The sequence below is a fragment of the Phalacrocorax carbo genome, chromosome 18, assembly GCF_963921805.1.
Source record: "Phalacrocorax carbo chromosome 18, bPhaCar2.1, whole genome shotgun sequence".
Classification (NCBI taxonomy): domain Eukaryota; kingdom Metazoa; phylum Chordata; class Aves; order Suliformes; family Phalacrocoracidae; genus Phalacrocorax; species Phalacrocorax carbo.
This window is the reverse complement of record NC_087530.1, coordinates 9,399,460-9,420,217: the sequence shown is the minus strand read 5'-3', so window position 1 is coordinate 9,420,217 and position 20,758 is coordinate 9,399,460. Positions and strand designations below refer to the sequence as shown.

At 47.5% G+C, this 20,758-nt stretch overlaps 1 protein-coding gene across 1 annotated transcript in view; it reads left to right on the top strand.

The window, feature by feature from the left end:
* Positions 1–20,484, top strand: part of PAPPA (pappalysin 1) — a 183,823-nt gene extending 163,339 nt beyond the window's left edge. The window contains exons 21-22 of the mRNA XM_009501274.2: positions 2,454–2,552; positions 14,025–20,484. Coding sequence (XP_009499569.2) covers positions 2,454–2,552; positions 14,025–14,132 — 207 coding nt within the window. The 3' untranslated portion in view covers positions 14,133–20,484. The remainder of the gene's footprint in view (positions 1–2,453; positions 2,553–14,024) is intronic.
* Positions 20,485–20,758: the final 274 nt, after the last annotated feature.

Sequence of the window (20,758 nt, the reverse complement as noted above, 5' to 3'; positions counted from 1 at the left end):
TTGTTAATTGCCAGACCCCTCTGCATCAATAGGAACTTTCTTCTTTTCATCATTCTTTCAGCAGAGTCACTGCATCACAATCTATCATCTTGGAAGGCTTTGCCCAAACAATTGATAATGGCCTAGAGCATGATGCTTCCAGGATCCACGAATGGACCAGTGCTTGCTCTCTGGCATTAAGGTTTCAGAAGAGATGCCATCTTCACTGAGCCTCTTTTCACAACTATGGAAACAGGGACTAATAAGTCAGTAGGTCAATAATACCGGGCCATTAAGCTGATACAATCCTCAATGTATTAATATCCTTAGCGTTAGGGAGGGTTCCCTGAATAGAAGGCTGTAAGCGGGGCACTATTTTACTCTTGGCTGTCACAGTGGTAACCCAGGCTGCTGCTGCAATGTGATTTTTTGTCGCTCCCTAGTGGCAGGAATAGAGGTTTGAGTCAGCCAACTCGGCAACCAACTTAGGTGTTTCGGTACCAAACTGGTCCCCCAGCCTACTTACATAGTCCTCCAAAAATATAGGAGCACTAAGATATGCATGAAGACCTCTAGAGACCTCACCCTCCACAGCCAGGCTCCCAAGGTCTCCCAGATGAGGATTTTGATACCGAATTAGAATAGATGTTGTTTGTCCCATTCTTCTCCTCCAAAGGACCGACTTGCCTACTCTGAACCAGTGCAAATGAAAGGCGAATTCTTCCACAAGTTTCTTTTACTGATTTCCCAGTGTTCATAGGTGTAGGGTACAGACATAGGCATGGAACATTAAAGGCAAGCCTTTCTTGACCCACAGGCACAGCCAGGCAATACAAGGGAAACATGGAGAAGCCTACAAAATGTCTTGGGAGTTTGGGCAAAGTTCACGTTTTTGAATATGACCAGGTTGGCGTAAAAATATCTCTCCATCTCTTTATAAATAATTCACTTTTAACCCTTCGCATATTAATTACTTTGCAAGGGTGTTTGCAAGTCAAAGTCTTTGCCTGTATAAATAAGTCAATCTCTGTGGAAGCCAATGGAGTTAAGCCAGTTTACAGGGGTAGGAGCCTCACCCTGTAACTCTGATTTCCACGTCAGCATTTGTAGTATTTGCATGTAGCTAAACAAGTGACATGGAATGAGAAAGTTACCTCCTGGTAGTCCTGCTCTGGTCCGATATTGCCATCATTGCCTGGATTTCCTCTACCCTGATAGAAATATTTAAATTCACAAAACACTGACAGTAAAAGCCTGCATCGGCAACCACTCCAGTGTCCATTTCAATACCGATGAGCACGGCCGTGGCACTGTCTGGGGAGAGCACGGCGAGCTCTCGTTGCTGGTTCGTCAGGTGTCTATCGTCAGGGAGACTCTGGCACTACAATTTCTGCAAAATCCTCCCAGGAAATCCACAAGCCTCCCCACCTGCTCTGCAATGATGCCTTCTTGTAGGAAAGTCCCTGGTGTGTTTTTCACAGTGCAGAATAAATGAATTTTCCGAAGAGCAGATAAAATGGGAATGGCCCCATGGGCCTGTGTGTGTAAGAAGTGTTACAGAGATACGACTGTGCTCTCTGCCGAGCACCCGTTCTTCTGAGCTTTCAGAGCTGCCTGGGGTTCTCACACTTGTATGGGCCTTTTTTTAGCATCGGGCACAGTTTTGGCTTCCAAGAAAGACTTTTGTACTTGCTGACCAAGAGGGCTCCAATGTGTAACGAAAAATCAGACTTCGAGCCTTTTCTTCAGAATCATGATTATTATTCAGGTCCTGTGCAGCACATAGACTAGTGATCACATTGCACAGACTAGTGACACATTTTCTTTTTCAAGGTGATTTATGAATTTTACTTAATAGCTCTCCACAACATCCTTCTGAATAATTGCCATTATCCCAGCTCTGAGCTGTGGAGCGGAGGGAGATTACGTGTTATGGCCAAGGTCACACGCGGCCACTGCTGGTCAGAGAACAAGAGCACGTGGTCCCTGAGCTGAGCTCAGGCCACTTCCATTTCTCTTTGTGATACGTTTTGTGCCCTCAGAGCAAACACTTGTTGCATAGTTAGAACTGTGGTGGGAAGTACAGCTATTAAAAGCAAGCCAGTTTTGCTGCTATACATAATCTTCTTCTTAGCCCACATAGTTTGGAAGGTTAGCTTAAAATTATCAAAAGGTGCTACAATTTTAGATGCCTTGATGCTGTCTCTGGGCCTAGTCAAATTAATATTCCTGAAGCATCATCTTATGTGGAATGTGGAAAGCCAACAAGGGCTCATTTCCCTTCCATCTAGTGTCATTTTTTTAATGTGTTCTTTGAAGGGAGCGGGGAATAATTATGTCTTGCTTTTAAGGGCGGTTGGTAATGTTACAAACTACATGGCTCCTTCAAGTCTTCATGTTTATCTTCTGACATACTGTTATAAGTTTTATCCATGTCCGCGTTTTCATTCTTTTTCTGCTTTTCCCTTTTTCAGCCTTTCATGGGGGACAACTACTGTGACTCCATCAACAACCGAGCCTTCTGCAACTATGATGGTGGGGACTGCTGTGCCTCAACAGTCAAGACCAAAAAGGTAGGGGTGCTGCTTCCTCTTTTCCCTGGGAATTCCTTGGTGAGTGCTGCTTTGTGCCTGGGAAAATTTAATTTTTCCTAGAACAGGGGTGGTCCGAGGTCTCAGAAGGATCTTCAGTCCAGGCATCAGCTCACCATAGGCACTGAGTTTTTGTTGGTTCATTTTGAAGCTCTATCTTGATAAGGATGTGCATTTCTCATCATAACCTGCCTTATATCTGTGCAAGGCAGTTTCTTAAATAAAGTACTCAGAGGCATTCATTCATTCTTATTGTAAATAAACCCTAACTTGTCTATAGGCAAAGGCTGGCTCCCTCCAAAACCCTGGGAGATGTTAATGAGAAAAGCCGCACCTAGTACTTAGGAGACCTTCACACAGAAACACTGTGTATTTGCCTGTCCTGCTATCCACCCTCAATGCTCAGAGGGGAAACTAAAGGTTAGGAGTCATTAGGAAAAGAACAGAGCACACAACGAAAGCATCATTGTAGGTTTGTACTTGGACCTGTGTGTACCCACACACGCATGGCTCGCTGACCGTCCCAGCTCCAAAAAGAGAATAGGCATATTCATGGAGGTTCACTCCATTAGTGGTTATTAGACACTGTGATCTGGATGCAGTTTCTAGATCAGGAATATCTAAACCTTTGGCTGCTTGAGCCCAGGGAAGGATTCACACACATCCCACTTTTTTGTGCTTCTTTTAACACCCATTTCTGGCCACTGTTACAGACAGGAGATGAGAGATGGAGTTTGTGGTTTGAAGCAGTACAACAATTCATGTGTTTCTAACCAGGACAGATTTTGAACTTGTTTCCCAAAGAAAGGAAAGAAAATCTTAGCCTCTGCCATGTGAGATTTTTACCTCATATTCAAGATTTGAATGTAAATCAGAATGAAGAAAATCCAGCCTGGTTAAGTATCTGATATATATGAATAAATAAAAAAAACAAACTTGGGAGCAGACAGAGGGATCTCAGGCTTAGCACACATCATCCATTTCACCCATCTGAGGAGGAAGGTCCTCTCTACCACAGCTGAGGGACTGAAGACCTGTCTGCAGGGAGCAGTCCTTTCTAAGACAGCTTTTGCTGGAGGTTTCTTTACCTTGGTTCAGCCCAGGATCCCTTACTAGTACAGCACTGTGGGCTGTCTCTGGCCTCTCTGGGAACACTGAAGGGAAGTGGACATGTCTTGGCAAGTGGAAGGAGTTCATTTGTCCACTGGGGAAGAGGTGGGGGAAGAAGTAGTTTTCCTAAATGTGCTTTTTGGACACTTTTCCCTGTATTGCTGTGTGTCTTTTGCAAGTGTCCCTGCGAGCCACATGCTGGGAGGGAAGCATGGGCAGGTGAGCTTCTCTGTTACCCAAGGGTGGAGTTCCCCATGGCGAGCCTGGACTCTGAAACAGCCACTGCAGAGATGAGCAGGGTGACAGGCAGTGGCTTATCTTCAGTGTTGTCTCCAAGCAGAGATTCCTATCTCCGGCTGATTTTCCACCTCCTTGGGAGGAGTAGCCCAAGGGCAGGCACAGCTTGCCCGTTGGCCTCAGCCGGGAGGGCAGAGCTGGAAGCGGCCAGTAGCTCAGCATGGCATAGGTCTTCTCTTCCTACAACAGCCTGCCTAGGAAACTTTATCTCGCTGCCTCCAGGCTTGAGAGCAGGGGATGAAAAATCCCAAGAGGTACCAGAGAAATGGAAGGGAGGTGGCCGGGAGGGGACCGACCCAAACCAGCCCTGTCAGGACAGGAGCTAAGGGCACAGCTTATTGCTAGGGTGGGGACGGGACTGAAACATAAGGGGCGTGAGTGCCAAATTGAGGGGGAGAGGTATAGGATTAAGGTTTGGGAGCCGAATTTATTGCTGGACAGGGGGTTGAGACAGAGTGGGATCTGCACAGAGTTGTGAGCACTTACCAGCCAGGCCAGTCACACTCAAAATATCTGCTGCTTCACTGCCACCCAGAAATGAAGCGACCACCCAAGAGGGGGAAAGCGCTTTGTAGCCCAGTCAGTTACTGGTTTCATTGCTAAAACTGCCCGACGCAAAGGGCAAGTGGTTCAGAGTCAGGCAGCTGGTCACGCATCTGACTCATTTCCCCCATGGAGGGGGAGGTTTTGTAGCTTTTCAGAGATAAGTCTGCTTCCACTGATTTCACTGGGAGCTGTATCTTTGTGGCTGGGGGAATTAGACTTGCCCTACCCTAGTTTGTACTTTAGAAACCCCCATCCCAGAGATCACAGGGTTTGAGAGCTGAACCACAGAGCCCGTCGCTTCCTCAGCACGCTTTCAGCTTCCAAAGTCTTCTCTTTCTCCCAAAACACCAGCAACATCCCAGGAGCCGAACAAGGCACTTGGGAGGAGTGAGAAAACCACTTTCTCCTTGGACCTTCCATGCCAAAAGCAAGATGCTAAGTCCCAGTTTATTACATTTATAGGGTAAAGGAGGGAATAATAACCAAGCCGGCGGGGCCGGGGCGTCAAAGCCAAAGAGGCGGCAGGCAGCACCTCTCTGCCTGCAAAGCGGCCACTGACACCTGCGGCAGCAGCCGTGGGGCCGCGGGTCTCGGCTCTGCGAGTTATTTTCCCGTCTGAGGCCTTTGACTGGGACCAGATTTCAGGCAAAGCTGTTCAAATACAGCCCTCTCTTTGAAGAGGTTTATGAGTGGAGCGTTGCAGGAGATATTCCAAAGGGAAAAACAATGAAAGGTGAGAGAAAAGGGAGCTGAATAAAAATACTCCGCATACCAAATCATTCCAGCACAGTTTGCCACCTACTTAAAAAGGCACAGTTTTAAAATACACATTGGGTGTAAAAGCCAGAAACCTGGAGGAGACATAGGGAGGGGCAAGTCCAGCTCTGTTAATTCCAATACCAGATGAGGATGTATTTTCATACGGTTGTAGAAAGAGTGAGACACATGAAAGAGACTGCTCTGCTCCTTTTCTTTCAGGGTTACATACTATGTGGCAGATGTGTCAGTCTTTTAAAGCCCCTGCAAGTTTACCCATAAATGTCTAACATTTATGCAACACCTGTTTTTCTCCCAAAATGTCACAGGACATTTTACAAGCTTTAGATTTATCATCTTTTCACCGTTGCAGCCATTGCTGAGGTGACACATGGTTCACATTTAACAGAACATAGCAACTCCACACATTATTTTAGGAAAGGGCTGAAGATTAACATTGCATCATGTGAAGATTCAGGAGTTAACAGTCAAGTAAGAGCTGGCTTCAGATCTTTAATGTCCACAAACTGTCAAGACTTAAGTCTCACTGCAATCCCACTACCCTCCCAGAAGCACTGTCAGCCGCACACAATGCTGCGAACCAGGCAGCGTGAAAGCAAAATTATTTAAGCCATATTTGCTTTAATTCTTAGCCCTCTTAGTTAATGTGAGATTTTGCACGTCCCTGTTTTGTTGCCCTGAAAATGCACAAGAGGCTTCCACGCAGTGTTTGCTTAGGCCGTGTTTTTCCTTTGCATTTGAGCATTAGCAGCAAATGACCTTGTGCATTTCTACAGCGAGAGGGGAGCAGAGCGGTGTCTTATCTGACCAACCGCCAACTAATCAGCGCTGCTGCTTAGATAGGAAATAATGTGTATTTGCCCTGCATTTTTCACAATCAGGCTAGAGAGCTTAAAAGAAATCATTAAAGACCTCTTTTGAATGCTACAAATGGCAACGAATAAATTCAGTCATAATCTGGGCATAAATTTGAGGCAACTGCAGTCAGCAAGCGGGAAAAAGAGGCATTCATCAGCCTAATAATTTGTTGTGCGCTAATTGACCAGCATCCCCCTGCAGCGGGCAAGAAGCCAGGGCTGGCACGGGGATGAGTGCCACCCAAGGAAGGGGACGCGCGTCCTGTGGCGCCTGACGGTGCAGCCCCGGGCAGGTGGGCAGCATGAGGAGCAGGGGGCCGGTGGCAGGGTTTGCGGTTGGGGCAGAGGACGGGGCTGTGCGCCTTGCAGCTTGCCCTGTGCGTGACCCAGGAGCAGCTTTGAGAGACAGGAAGGCCATTGCCGGCCAACCTCCAAGGGAGAGAAAGCTTCTGTTGTGTATCTGGAGGGGATAAAGTCTTCCGTGAAGGACAAAGCAAAATCCCATCTCCTTTTAATCTTCCTACCCTCCTGACCCAGCACAGGTTGCCAGCTCCCTTCTGCCTGGCTGCTCTAGGAAGCTGCTTCTTGCTTTGTATCCTGCCGCAGATAAAAGAAGATACTATTTTTCAAAACATTAAATACGTGACACTGCTAAAGTGAGAAAAATAAATAACCTGGGCATAACTGGCTGTCTCTGGGCTGGCGGCTGCCTGTGAGGAACTCCTGGGGCATGCGACGTTGCGGGGAGAGAGGTTATGGGTATTTCTTTCTGATTAGTTTCAGGAATTCTTCTCTCCAATTGCTGTTCCCCTTTTCTTTTCTCTTCCACTTCCCTTTTACAAGTTTCTCCTGGACATGGCTGTCTAGAGAGGCCTTGCAGAAATCAGAAATGTCTCTCTTTAGGCTCTGCTTGTGTTCTTTGTTCGACTTGGATTGCCAATTTGTTTAGCTGAAGATACTGCAGCCTGGTCCCTGCAAATTTAAATAGAATTTGCCGTTTTAAAATTCCCCCAACATAAACCATTTGAAAAGGGCAACCTTTCATCTGTCTTTCCTCTCTGCCTTTCCTTTTCATCGCATAAGGAGTAAACCTACTGCTCCCATGAGAAAAGCCTGTCTCGCTCAGTTATCACTTGGGTTTTTCCTCAACAGCTTTGCCCCATAGCACTTAGAAGAGAAAAAGAAAAATCGTCCCAGCAAAAATTCCCATCTCACATGCTGCCCCTTCAGCCTCTTGACATTTCTGTCCAACACCTTGGAGAGGAAAACCAGCAAGTACCTCAGCGGAAAACAAATGAGGACTTGCAGTAGATAGAGGACCGTGTGGGATTCATCCAAAGCTTTGCTTATCTAAAAGATAGGCAAGTTATCAAAACCTCTTCAGAGACTTTATGGCTGAGAATTCAAGGCCTAAAGAAAGGAGCTTTGAACTGAGGGGCTGCTGCTGGCTCCAGCAGGGATTTCCAAAGACTGTCCTTGCCTCCCTGGAAAGGGGGGTCTGCTGCACTTCTACCCCTAAGAAAACAGACATAACCATTTCCCGGTATTTTTGAGACATAAGCGCCTTCTCCCAGCTCTCTAACTGCAGCACAGACCTGTCTTGGGGAATCTCAGGTCTTGCTCCATCGTTTTTGAGGTAGTTCATGCGATTAGCGGCCTAAGTGACCACCCCGGATGAGGAAATTCTGCTTATCCAGAAGAACGGATGTTCCTGCCACGATGCTGCTCCCAACTTGAATGTCCCCAGCTGGGTGTGTTTGTCTTTGTCAGCTCTGTAATTAGCTGGAGAGATACAATGAATGGTGGGTGAGCATGGAGGAAGGAGGGATACAATGCGGAGTGTTGCTTCATGCCTCTGGAAGCGGCTGAGCGTTGCTGCGTGCTCCGAGCGCGCTGCTTCACCCAGGCGTGCGGGTGAACTCACTTACCCATGAGCTGTTGGTCGCAGCCTCAGTGGAGAGCTGTTTGCCATGTGAGGAGCGTTTTCAGTCATGGTTGGTTGGGACGGGAGCTTATTTTGGGGCTCAGAACTTGGTTTCATAATTGTTCAGGGAGGCTTTCCAGGCAGCAATAAATTAAAAGCAGTGATGGTAGTAGCACATGTTGCCTATCCTGAGAGAACGTTCTTGGCTTCAAGGGACATAGGGCTTCCCACAACATACAGCGTTCCCAGGGGATGTGCTAGTGGAGGGTGTTTGCTTTGCCATCCGACCTCACTTCATTAGCAAGTGTTACAAAAACCAGCGAACAAACCTTCCCTGCTCTACCGCCAGCTATTTGGCCTCTGGGTGGTCTGGCTCCTATTAAGTCTTTGGTGATTATTTAGACTAATTACATTCATGTTTGCACAATCAGTAGCACGAGGGTAGGAAGTGCAGCTGATTGCTGAGTAACTGAGCTTCGTGTGGTTTGGCAAACGGGCTCCCTCGCTTCACACAGTGGGAAGGAGGGGATGCGGGGATCCATGAGGGCGGGGCTTTCCCGGGGATCCCTGCTGGCTTTGGGCCATCCTGCTTCCACTGGTTCTGGTGAGGCTGCTCCCGATTTATACCCGACGGAGGGAGAGGAGCATCTGTTGGGCTTAGTTGAGCTATGCCGTGTTACACCAGGCTAGCTGGCTTCGATGGGGGAAAGCCTGGTTTATGGCGGGGAAGTTAACAAAAATTCAAGCCTTTAAAACTGTATGTGCTGCATGGAGAGGATGTTTCCTGCCAGCTTCATCTTCGCCTTTCCCAGGCCCTGTGGAGCAGTGCCTGAGGTGTGAACCTGCACACCAGCCCCCAGAGTTAAAAGGGGGCTCAGTCTTGTTCTGTTATCTCAAAATAGCCCTGGTGACCTAAATGCTGAAAACCACTGAGAAGACCCTTACAAGATACATTTTTGTCCCACAAGGGCCTTGCCAGGGAACAAAATACTCACCGGCGTTGGAGCTGCGCGGGTCTCGGGGGGCGCAGGGCTGCGACACTCAGCACGGCCTGCCATGCTTATCTCAACATGCCGCGTTCGCTCGCACAGGCTCTGACTGCAGCAGCAGGGCCTTCATATTTCCAGCTAGGCTCGTCTGGGAGATTTCGCAAACACTTCAGGCCTGAAATCTAACAACAGGCTGTTTCCCAACACTTTGCAGCCCTCCTCCCCTGCTTCCCCCGACCCTCAACCCCTACCCTTCCCTGGGCCTGATTCTGCTTGCACTGGTGCTGCTGTGAACCAGCCCCAAGTGTGCTGGGTGAGAGGTACAGCCGGGTCAACCTGATACGAGCCTGTATGAGGGATGAGCCCCGACCCTTGGCAGAACTCTTTCCCATCCCTCCCTGTACCTGTCTGGGATTTCTCCTGTCAACATTCCCACCAGTTCCCTATAGACTGGCCTTTCTCAGAGGGGATCTGTCTTGGGATGTCACCAGCCTCTTTAGATAGGTGCCGTGTAGCAAGGATTTGTGGCCTCTCATTCATTTCATGACCTGGATCCCAGTTCTGCACCAGTCTGTTGTATCGTTGTCTTTGTTCCCACAGTTAGGAGCTGGCATCAAGGACAAATGCTGCCCTGTTTCCAAGAGGGAACTTGGGTTTTATCCAAGGTCTCCGTACCTAGCATGGGAGAGGAGGCTTAGGGCTCCCATACCTTTGTGGAGAATGGAAGTATGGGTTCATGCACTGTGCAGTGGTGGGGAGTTGGTCGAGGTGGAGGTGTCTCTGATGTCCTGTGTGTTACACCCCAGACGTCCATGCTAGCCTCCTGCCTACCCCGTAAGCCTACGCCTGCTGCAATTTCTCCCTTAGGTGCAGAGCATGGTGTGTCATGCAGTGCACACGTCTGGGGCGACAGATGCGATTTAGGTTGTGTCTGTTTTCTCTTGAAGATAGCCAGTGGTCCAGTGTGGCTCAGGTGTGACCCACAGCCCCCTGAGTACTACCGATCCACACTGTGTTCTGGATCATCTCCAGATGTGTGTGTGTGTGTGTGTATGGGGTGAATGTAGGCATGCAGAGCTGTGCGCTACAGTTGTGCCTTTTTCAACCTATTTGACTTAGTCTGAGGAGACAATGTCCTGCACTACTTCTTCAAATGACTGAGCCAGGCCTCAAGCTTAATTTTTAGCTTTTTCTCCCAGCCCTCCTAGATATTAGCCACGTTTTCTACAAGGGAAGATAGATGTAGGGTGAATGCAGGACTTGGTGGGTGAAAGGAAGAAGAGCTGATTCTTTAATACTGGCTTTACAATGGGTATATCTGGAAGTTTCCGTGCAGGTCATATATTCTGTTAATGGGTTGGGCTTTCACAGACCTATTTAAAAAGAAAAGATGCAGTTAATCTTGGAGTATGTATATCTGGGCTCCACACCTAAATGGGCTATCATTCACAAAAGGGTTCAGCGTTTATTATTTCTAGCACATCCAGCAGCTTTACTCATGTCTCTGCACTCCAGAGGGCTACCGCTGTACGAGCCCAAGGCAAGAGACTGTCCTTCTGCGGGGTTTTACAGTTTCTCTGAGTTGGGTACTTGTGACGATCATAGTAGATGCTGTTTGGGGGTTTGATTCCCTAAATACCGATGGAAATCAGGTTCTTGGGGAACTCAAATGTGTATTTGTTGTAGATGTTTTTTTAATGTGGAAACCCTGTATTACTGCTAAGTGTTTGGAGAATTTTGTCTTGTCTAATATGACTGCAGATGTGCTCATTACCCATAGAAATCTCTGCCTTTTCACATAAAAGAAAACTGATCCCTGGAGCTCACTGCCGTAAGACAATTCATCTATCTGGACAATAGCACTGTAAAAATCAAATTGCAGAAAAAAACTCTGTAAGGGACATAAAGTGAATCAGGCTAATCTGATCAGGAAGAAACCCTCTGACACTCAGGCTACCCGCTGCTGTGACTGCTGCTGAGCCATGAAACTGTCTGCTCCTGGGGCCGTGGCTCTGCCCCAGAGAGAAAGCTTCTGCACTTCTGTCCATGACTGCTGTTAGGAGACTGGAGGGGTTCTAGAGGACAACACATGGCAACACATTCCTTCTCTAGCGGCTCCCTCTCCCCAGAAATTGGCTGCAATGTAGTAGTAATCTAGTCTCTCACGTGCACCTTTTGTTCAGGTCGCTCCAGTGCTGAGCACATATTTCCAGTGACCTGTAAGAAAGCAAAGAGGAAACCGAGGGACTCACCAGGAGAGATGGGAGGAGAGGGAATGAAGAAGGTAGATCACTTCAAGGCAACATCAAACTCATGCCAGGTTGGCGTTCTAAGGCCGCGATTTCAGCACAGCCCACAGAGGGAATGTGAGTTGGTAGTTTGGAGACAGTTGTGCAGAGCTTTTACTCTTGGCTCTGGTGGTCCTGCAAGAGGAATGGTAGCGTTTATGGAGCTCCATGCCCGCAACAGGTTTCACTGCCCACGTACGCACGGACAGCAGCAGAGACAAAGAGCAGTAGGTTGTCATGGCTAATTTCAGCCACTTTACTGAAATGCCTGAGTTGAGTGTGTGGTTTTCCTGGTTCAGTGCAAAACGCGTATCCACCTTCTCTGTGAGCCTGTCTCCCTTTGAATGCAGGGGCCACTTAATCGCTTTTGTTAGTGTTACAGATGAACACAGTGAATCCAGGCCAGGGAGAGGAAAAGCTTGATCAAGCCAAATGAAAGAATCAGGTCCCCAGGTCTTACCTGCAACCAGTAGCTTTGTCGTACAACAGGAAGGATTTTTAAAATCAAAATCATTGACAAATCTGGATTGAGCTGAATGATTCGGGACAAATAAATAAAAATAGGGGAAAACTCCAGATATATTTAAATGTTTTGTTTGAGCATTTTCTAAGTGAAATAAGTTTTTATTTCAAAACATAACTTTTGCTTTGAAAGTCTTTTTTATTTGTGTGTCTTGGAGGGAAAGGTCAAACCTGAACTGTAACAGATAACCTAAACCAAAATGTTTCTTTTTAAATTGAACAAAAAAAGTAATTTTTTAATGTATCTTTTCTGTTTTCCTTTCTAGTATTTTAATTCAGTCATTAAACAATCCACTCTCAGCCTCCTCCCTAAACCCCATTGTTTGCAGATGTCTCTGTTTTCCTATCTAAGAATATTCATGACACTGTGATATGAGACAGTCCTGCTCTGGCTGGTTTCTGGTGGATCAAGTGACCCTTAAGCTCCTATTGTTTTCTGTAGTTTATAAACTTTTTTTAGTTTCCAATTATTTGAAATAATTTGCTATTAACTTTTTGGACTATCTCTTCTCTTTGCAACCTCCTCATTTGCACAATCGTAGAGTCAGGTTATTCACTGGTTGGTTACTTAGCTTGTAAGTCACCAAGGCTATGGCTTGATGAAGAGTCATCACCCTATTCTACCTGGAGGGTCAGGTCTTCTGGGAATGAAGTCAAAAGCAAGGGGAGGAGGCTCTCTAAACCCTGATTTGGTAATTTGGCTATTTAATGTCTCTGTCAGCATGTCCCTGCCTTAGGCTCCCCAGTTGTGAAATAAAGATCCACACCTCTCCATCCCATTCTTGTGTGCATCAGGAGAAAGGCATGCTAGAGATGGACATGCAGGGACACGTATGGAAAGTCGAGGTGGAAATGACAGCTATGTGTTCATGCACAGCGCTTGGTCCACATTCCTAGATGTGCTGTTGATGATACATAAGGAACAGGCAGACCCACGCTTCATAGCCTGGAGTAAAGTGTTTGTGAAAGAGAGAGCAAACATGTGGCAGCAAAGCCAAGGGAAGCAGACGGAACGTGCGTGTGCAGCCCTCACCGGGAAGGGTGGAACAGGTTGTGGCACTGTCTTGGAAGGAGCGTAAAGGAGGGGAATGAGGTCATTTGCTCAGTCTGCGCAGATGGGAGAAATTCTTGGGAATTCACTTCAGGGCAAGCAAGACGCTGTTCCACTGCCACCCCCTTTTCTTCATGTCAATACCATGATGCAATAGGCCAAAATCAACTTCCGCTAGCCAGGCACTGTAGGCTATTCTTTCAGCTCCTTCCCACACTTCTCCAGGAATATCATGGACGGATGACAGAACATGCACGTACCAGTCTCTTCCTTGCATTCTTTTGCTATTCCTCAGTGCCCATTAACTGCATCTCTTGACCTTAAACACAACATGTATTTAGAGAAGTCTCTCTGCTGCATTACAGCCTCACTGACCTGCTAGGTAGTGTTTGGTTCCTGCCCTGAGGAATTGAAACCGAGAACATTCACAGTTAAGTGCACAAATGGACTTGGGCACGGCAGCAGCACCCAAGCCAAAGGGCCCTACTGTAAAGTGGTACCCTACAGAGGGGAGATTATGGCCCAGGAGTAGGGCTCACCGAAACCCCCGAGCTGGAGGTGGATAGGAATGCTACGGGAGGACCGGAGTTGGGACCTGCTGGACCCAGTTGTGTTTGGTTATCATTTGAGTTGGTCACATGAGATGAGGGGTTTGTAACTTTCCTGTCATTTAGTGTTTGTAGCCTTTGGGGTAAAGATAGCTTTTCAGAAAAGGTTGGCAATGTAACGTGATCTGGGCATCATAGTAAGTGTCCCAAAAAGCCCCCGAGTACTGGGGAAGTACATGTCTCCCTAGCCAGCTATGTTCATGTGCCTGATGCGAGCTCTTACGGGAGTCTTTGCTGACTAGTAGCTGCATGAGTTGAACAAGTTCTTCTTTACACTTTTCCCAGCCTCTCTTGTGGACAGGTAGCTGCCTGACACCTCAGTGCACCACCAGGTCAGCAGTAAAATAAACCACTGTAAAAAAATTCACACAGCTGAAGGCTGCAGCTGATCTCTGAAGATCACTCCAGAGGTCTCGTTTGGTGTCCAGGGTGCTGGAGGTGTGTACACTCCTTCATGTCTCTGTGTCTTTGGTCTCCTTCCACAGGTTACTCCATTCCCTATGTCCTGTGACCTACAAGGAGAGTGTGCTTGTCGGGACCCCAATGCCCAAGAGCACAATCAGAAAGACCTCCGCGGCTTCAGTCTTGGGTAATGCCAACAGACGTGGAATGGAGGACCACACTGCTCAAGGCAGGCTAGGAGAGACACCACATCCTTTTTGGTATCGTTTTTAACATTTAGCTGCTCAACTGGATGGCATTTCTGCACCAGGGACCCTTAGAATTCAACCAGTCTGCCTTTAATTTTTGTCCAAGGAGAACTCAAAGTAGGGGTTTATGTATTAACTATATCTTAAATAGTGATGACAAGAAACAAACAACCAAGAATCAAGTCGAGAAGACTTTCATGTATCAAAACAGCATGTTATGCCCACCTAATCTGAACAGTTCATATCTAGATTCAAGGCGAGAAACAAGCTATTTATGTACGCATATTTATAGAAATAAGTAGGGAAAGAGAGAAAGAGAGAGAGATTATGATCAACACAAAAACACTTTCCCCTCTCTAGCACTCACAACTCAGACCGTTCATGGAAAAGGCCATGCTCTTGGAGGACTCCAAGCTGAGCCTTTTCTGATGCTGAATGCCAAGGTATCGCATGCTCGGGGCACTGAGATTGGGGTGGGATCTCCACAGGGCTGTGTCTCTTGGCAAGTGACTTGCCAGACGCTCAGCCAGCTCGAGATGTAGGATGCATCTGCTCCTCACAGGAACGCTACTTCCAGCCAGGGAGCTCAGCAGACTGCAGTGGCCTTTCTGTACAGCTCCTCCTTCTCCCCTGCCCTCAAAAGCCAACAAAAAGCCCTCTTGTAGCCTGCCTGGAAGCTGCGGGGCTGCTGGGACGTTTCTGTGTGGAGGTGGGCAAGTGGTCCCATGGTGGAGTCAGGGAGTGGGGAGTCCAAGGACTGGCATCGACAAACGTGGATGATTGCTTCTGAGGAGCAGAGAGGGTAACTCACCCCCGCACTTGTCATTTGAGCATGTCTGCTGCTGCTACTCCTGCTGCTATGTCCCATACAACTCGTTTCCTTACTGTGTCAGGACAGGGTGAAAACAACCCCATGCAACCAAACAGTCTGCCTTAAAGCTTACCTACAACCTGCCTTTCAAACCCTCTGGTCTCTTCCTCAGCATTGGGGCAAGAAAACAGGACACCAGCCAGCCAAAGGAATCTGCTTTCTGGTCTCCACCCAGCCAAGTGGTTCTCCAGACCTCCTCCACCCGCCTGTTATGGTGGTATATATCTAACAGCTGCTTCAAGCTCCTGTTTTCCCAGGAGAAGGGAAGAGGAGGAGGAGGCACATGCTGTGGGGAAAGGACCGCAGGAGACAGTGTTAGAATTTTGGCCATGTTTGTCAGTATTAACCTGCCAGGCCAGTGGGTTGGACACCTTTGATAGACCAGGAGCTTAGCTGCTTGTAATCTTCCAGAAGGAAGGGCATTAGCTGCAGCAGACCTCATACTTCCCTGTTGTATAGCTCCATCCTCCTGTTTCAGGCCAGGGGGGCACATGTTGTGCCAGACCCTTGGGTCTCATTTCATTTCATCGTAGGGTTCATCATGTCGTGTCACTGAGATGCCCAGTGCATCTAGTGCTGCTGCTACAACCCATCCCAGTAAATCCCAGTGCGACTTGGGCTTGTCTCCTGCTGCTTCAGGCTCCTGCTAGGAAGACCACACATCCAAAAGAGCATCCTTCCAAGTGTTAAGTCTGTTCCTTAGGGCTCTCCTGACTTGTACAATCTACCGGGTAAAGACAAGTTGGAAAGATTTTTTTCCTACTCCTGCTTGATTGAACATTTAGGCACTGGAACAAGGCAGAAGGGTAAGGCGGGGGGTGTCATTTAGCTCTTGGAGGTGGATGTAAAGATGGGTAGGAGAACGAGAAATGGAAAACTGACAGAGTTGTAGGTGCATGGATCCAGGCTCTCGTCAACCACTGCTGGGGTTGTTTCTGTCAGAATAAACCAGAGATGAATCTCAAGAACTAGAATTTAGGGGCCTGGAGAGGTGATTGTCATAAGAAGGTGAGGAGCTCTCTGTTGTGAAGCTCGTAGTTATTCCCGGAGAAGGCTTGGCCATGGGAGCTGTGCAGATGGCTCTGCCCCCACCGTGCGGTGGGCTACAGGAAAGGGAGGGGCACTGGGATCAGGGCTCCTTCTGGGGAATTAGGCCGAACATCCTCCAGCGTAGAGAACTTTGGCAAAAGCTGGGCCTGGGCAAAACTTCCACTTTCATCCCTTGCCACCTAATTAACAATGGAAGTAAAGACTCATAAAAAGGTTGCTTCCTTCAGGTCCCTTTGTCCTCCCCTTTTGTGTTGGCAGTTTCTTCATGTGCCATCCAGCCCATCAGAAGAGCTCACAACCGCAAAAGCCTTTCAGACTGCCAACACATCATGTCCTCAGTGCCTGAGGCATCTTGGCATGATGACCCCCTTCCACCCCACCTGGGTTACGCCCCAGGAGGAAGCCCCAGTTCAGGTCCTGCATGCATCTTGATGGCAGCTCACTTTGCAAAAGCCCCTTCCCAGCTATGTTGCTCAGCATGGAGGAGATTTTCCATCTGGTTTTCCCACCTAGGACATTGCCCAGGAGAGACCTGTCTGTATAAGCATTATTGCCACTTGCTGCTGTGGGCTCCCAGGAGCTCAGGGCCCGCTGAGCTCCTCTGCCCAGCCAGGGGCAGCCTCTGCTCACTGAGTTGGAGTCCTTCTCAGCTCAAGGGAGACGGCAGCCTCTAGCCAACACAGCCTCACTCCTGCAGTCCAGGAATGACCCGGCTCCCTTTCCCATGGGCAGACTTTCTGTGCTGCTACATGATATTTTTTCCAACTGTTGTGTTGGCACTGTCCATCTTCTCCAACAGGGCTGGCAGAACCAGGAGCAGAAGAAGTTCTGCTCTGAGTAATGTTAAATCCAATGGCATTTTTTTTTCCCCATTGGGAAAAGATTGCATTGGGGCAAAGCTTTGCCTTCTGCATTTCAGGTGCTGTACCATGCTCCCAGGGGGTGCAGAAAGGGTAGCTGTGAGCATGGACACGTGCCCAGCTACTGTCCCCTGGGCCCCCAGCCCGGGGCAAGGCCAACTGGATGGCCTTCCAGCATCTACTACCAATGTTAAGGGCCTTGAAGGCCCAGTGGAGTCCCTAGGAAAGACCCTCCATGACTGTGATGGCCATTGGGTGGGAGATGAAGGGGGACGTTACCCACCAAGGCAGTGGTATAGGACAACATCAAACAAGAAGGCTGGGGGGGAACAGGAGAGGGTGCTCATGCTGATGAAATTAAGCTGCTCATAAAGTCCAGGTCACATCAGTGCCAAGATCTTCTCTGTCACGGCCAGTGAGCCAAGGCTGCACCCTCGCTGGGGCCACCAGCCAGCCTCCTGGCTATGGGTGGTGTTCATGGCCAGTGGGAGGGAAAGCTGGAGCAGAAAGCAGAGACTGGTGCACGGTGGGGTGGGAACCTCCTCTCAGCTGCTACCCCTCTCCCTCCCCACCCTCTCGCAGACGGGCTGAGCTGGTGTCCTCCTGCTTTTCTTGCATCTTCCGCTGTCCCCCGCCCAGGCTGAGAAAGGAGGATGGCACCAGAGGACTCTTGGAGTCGGGTTCCAGCTACCTCCCTTCCGGTTTCGGTTTCACTTGGTTGTAACTGTCGGTTTGTTCTAGGTTTTACCTGTGTTTAAGAAAAAAAAAAAAAAAAAGAAAAAAAAAAGAGAGAGGAAAAAAAAAAGAAAACCCAACAGCCAACAAAAGTTTCTTGCTGCAACTGATTCAAGTGGGGGAAAAAAATAACAAGTGAGGCTTTACAGAGAGGAAGAAAAGGAAAGAAAAAAACACAAAAAAGGAGAAAAGAAAACCCGCATAATCCAAACCCAAGAAGAGCAAAGCCTATTTTTGTGTGTTTGAAAGGAAAACACTGATTCAGCCAGCTGAGTAGAGAGCTAGATACTTAAGTGTAGCTTACCCTAGAAGTACCGTGAGGTTTTATAACATTGTCTGGTTTTGTTTTCCTTGTGCTTTGTGCTAAGTCCAGGAACTAAGGCTAAGGTATTTTTTCCCCTGGTATATTGTTGTTTGTGGGGGGAGGGGGGGGTGGAGTTTTTTTTTTTCCAGATTATTTTTTTAAGTGTGTATTTGTGCTTATTTTTACATTATCCAACTGTACATATGCATTTATCCAGTATTTCACTGTGCTCTAATTACTGCACTCAGAAGCACTGCACAGTCTGAATCCCGAAGAGCTGCGAGAGATTGGGAGTGAGGGGGGGAAGGAGAAAGCTGCTACGTGAGCAGACAGGTGATTCCCGTGAGCGGGATGCGGGGTGACGACCGTCCCCTTCCCGCACTCCAGTCCGTCATTTCCATTCGAGGCCAGGCTAGAAGTCAGGAGGGGATGGGATTAAGTCAGCTGAGGCTGGGATGCTCAAAGCGGTGCCAGAGCTGCCAGTTTGGCCTTTGAACTTTTTTGGATGCCATGGAAATTCCAAGCCTTTTGGCAGCGTCTTGCCCACCCCTGCCCGATCCCTGGATGCCCCAGCGCAAGTTAATGGGCATGTTCGTATCACCGGGAGGGGACCGTATGCCCGGCTTAGATACGCTCTTGGCGTCGTCGTGGTTGTGGGCCCCATTTTGGTCTCAGTGGTGCAACTGAGCTGATTTGCTTTGCATTTCTTCCACATCATCCCACCCTCTGGGGAAAGCCATCTCCCTGCCAGGGGTGCAGAAGCGCCCCTGCCTCCAGCTGACCTCATGTGTTGGGCACGCTGGAGCCCTAGGACAGGCCCCTTGCCACTGGAGGACCTTGAGCTCTGAGTTCAGTGGGAGTGTGACCAAAACATCAACAGAGGGAGGTCCAGGTGGCCCAGGATGTACTTCCCTGGAGCTACGGTTGATTTGGGCAATAGGGGTTTGGTGCTGAGCTGTTGCCACCAGACGGGGAACTGGTGTGGACACTCCCGGTCGTTTTAGCAGGAGCAAAGTGGAGCTTAACATTTTGTTTCTGTCTTAGTTTGGCAAACTGAATTTTCCCCTTTTCACCTGATCTACACATCTAAGATTTATTAGGAATAACAGTCGTTTCCTCTGAGGCCAGAAACAAGAGCTTGGGTTGGCTTCAGGTGTCAGATGAGGAGTCTTGGTGCTACTTGGTGGTGGTGTTAGTCCTGTTAGGTCGAGATGCGGAGCTAATGAGTCCAAGTTGCATTTGGTTCCCATCCTGGTTTGGTTTGGTCTTTTGGTTTTTCATTTGTTTAGCGAGGCCATAATTCAGCCACCAGTTTCCATCTTCTGAGTGCAAAGAACCAGGGCTTTAACAAAACATTTCACCAGCAATTAAAGAGGGAATTGGAACCATTGCGGAGTTTGCATTGTACGGCCTCTGTAATTACTTACCTGTCTGCAGATGATAGGCTGAATTTTGCTCCCATCGAGTCAACAGGGGTTTTTGTTGTTGTTGTTGACTTCACTGGGAGCAGGATTGAGCCGTACTATATATATAAATATATATATAAATATATATATGATATATATATAATATTATATGTGTAATATTATATATATATATCAGTGTAATATTTACAAATAAAACTGTGATCTCGTCTAGAGAAAAATGTATTCATATTACCAACTGCTCTTCCATATTTATGTATCATATTGTATCTTTTTATTATTGTTATAATTATGATTATTATGGTTATTATTATTATTATTATGGAATCTTTCTTGGCACCTTTTGGAAGCCACGTCAACCAATACTCCAATGAAGTGCTGAGGATCTATTTTCACAAGAATTCTACTGGTCTACTGTATAAAAGAGAAAAGAAAAAAAAAAAAAAAGAAACAAGCAAAATACAGTTCAACCCTTAATTCTGTACCTCACGCCTGTACGTTTGCTGCTCCGATTTTGGGTTTTATTTTGCGTTCGTTTGTTTTTAACGGATCTAATTTAAGTCTCCAAGCAATATATAAAGATGTAAATAGTAAAGCTTATTTATTAAGATTGTCATCTTTTTTAATTTATATTTACACAATTGTTCATCTAATTTATTTTTTTTTCAATACAGTTTTTAACAGTTGTCCTTTTTTTGGTTCATGATGTTTTTTAAATCATTTTCACAGAATTTCTTTATACAGGTTTTTCTCTTCCTTTTAATAAGCAACAACTTCCTCTGGTCTTTCAAAAACAGGTCATGTTTCACTCAAAAAAAGTTATGTCAGATTCATCAGAAATATTTTGCCATTGTTGATTCCTATACCCTAAAGTTCTATATTATATAAATATATAATACCTTGTATGCTTAAATATTTAACTGTGTGATTTTGTATATATCTTCATACACATGCTCACACACATATGAGGGTTAATGTCCCCAGATGTTGGGAGAACAGAGAATCAGAAACACAAACAATATAAGCTTGTATTAAAGAGTTCTGAACTGGACCGCTTGCTCTTGCCACGTCTCCTTTGCTTTCGGTCGAGCTGCCCCCGAGCATCGCCGGGTACCTGGGGGGGTGAGCGCCGAGCGCGGCTGCGGGGTCCCACATCTGGCTGCACAGCTGCACGGGCCACCCTGGCCAGGGGCTCCTGCTGAGCTTCGGGTTTGGGCAGGGGTTTTAAAAACCGCGGTGTTTCGACAGAGTCCTGAGGGGAGAGGCCTGTGGCGGGTGGAGGGAGGCAGCGCCGGCCAGAGCCACGTGGCAGCCCAAGAGCCCAT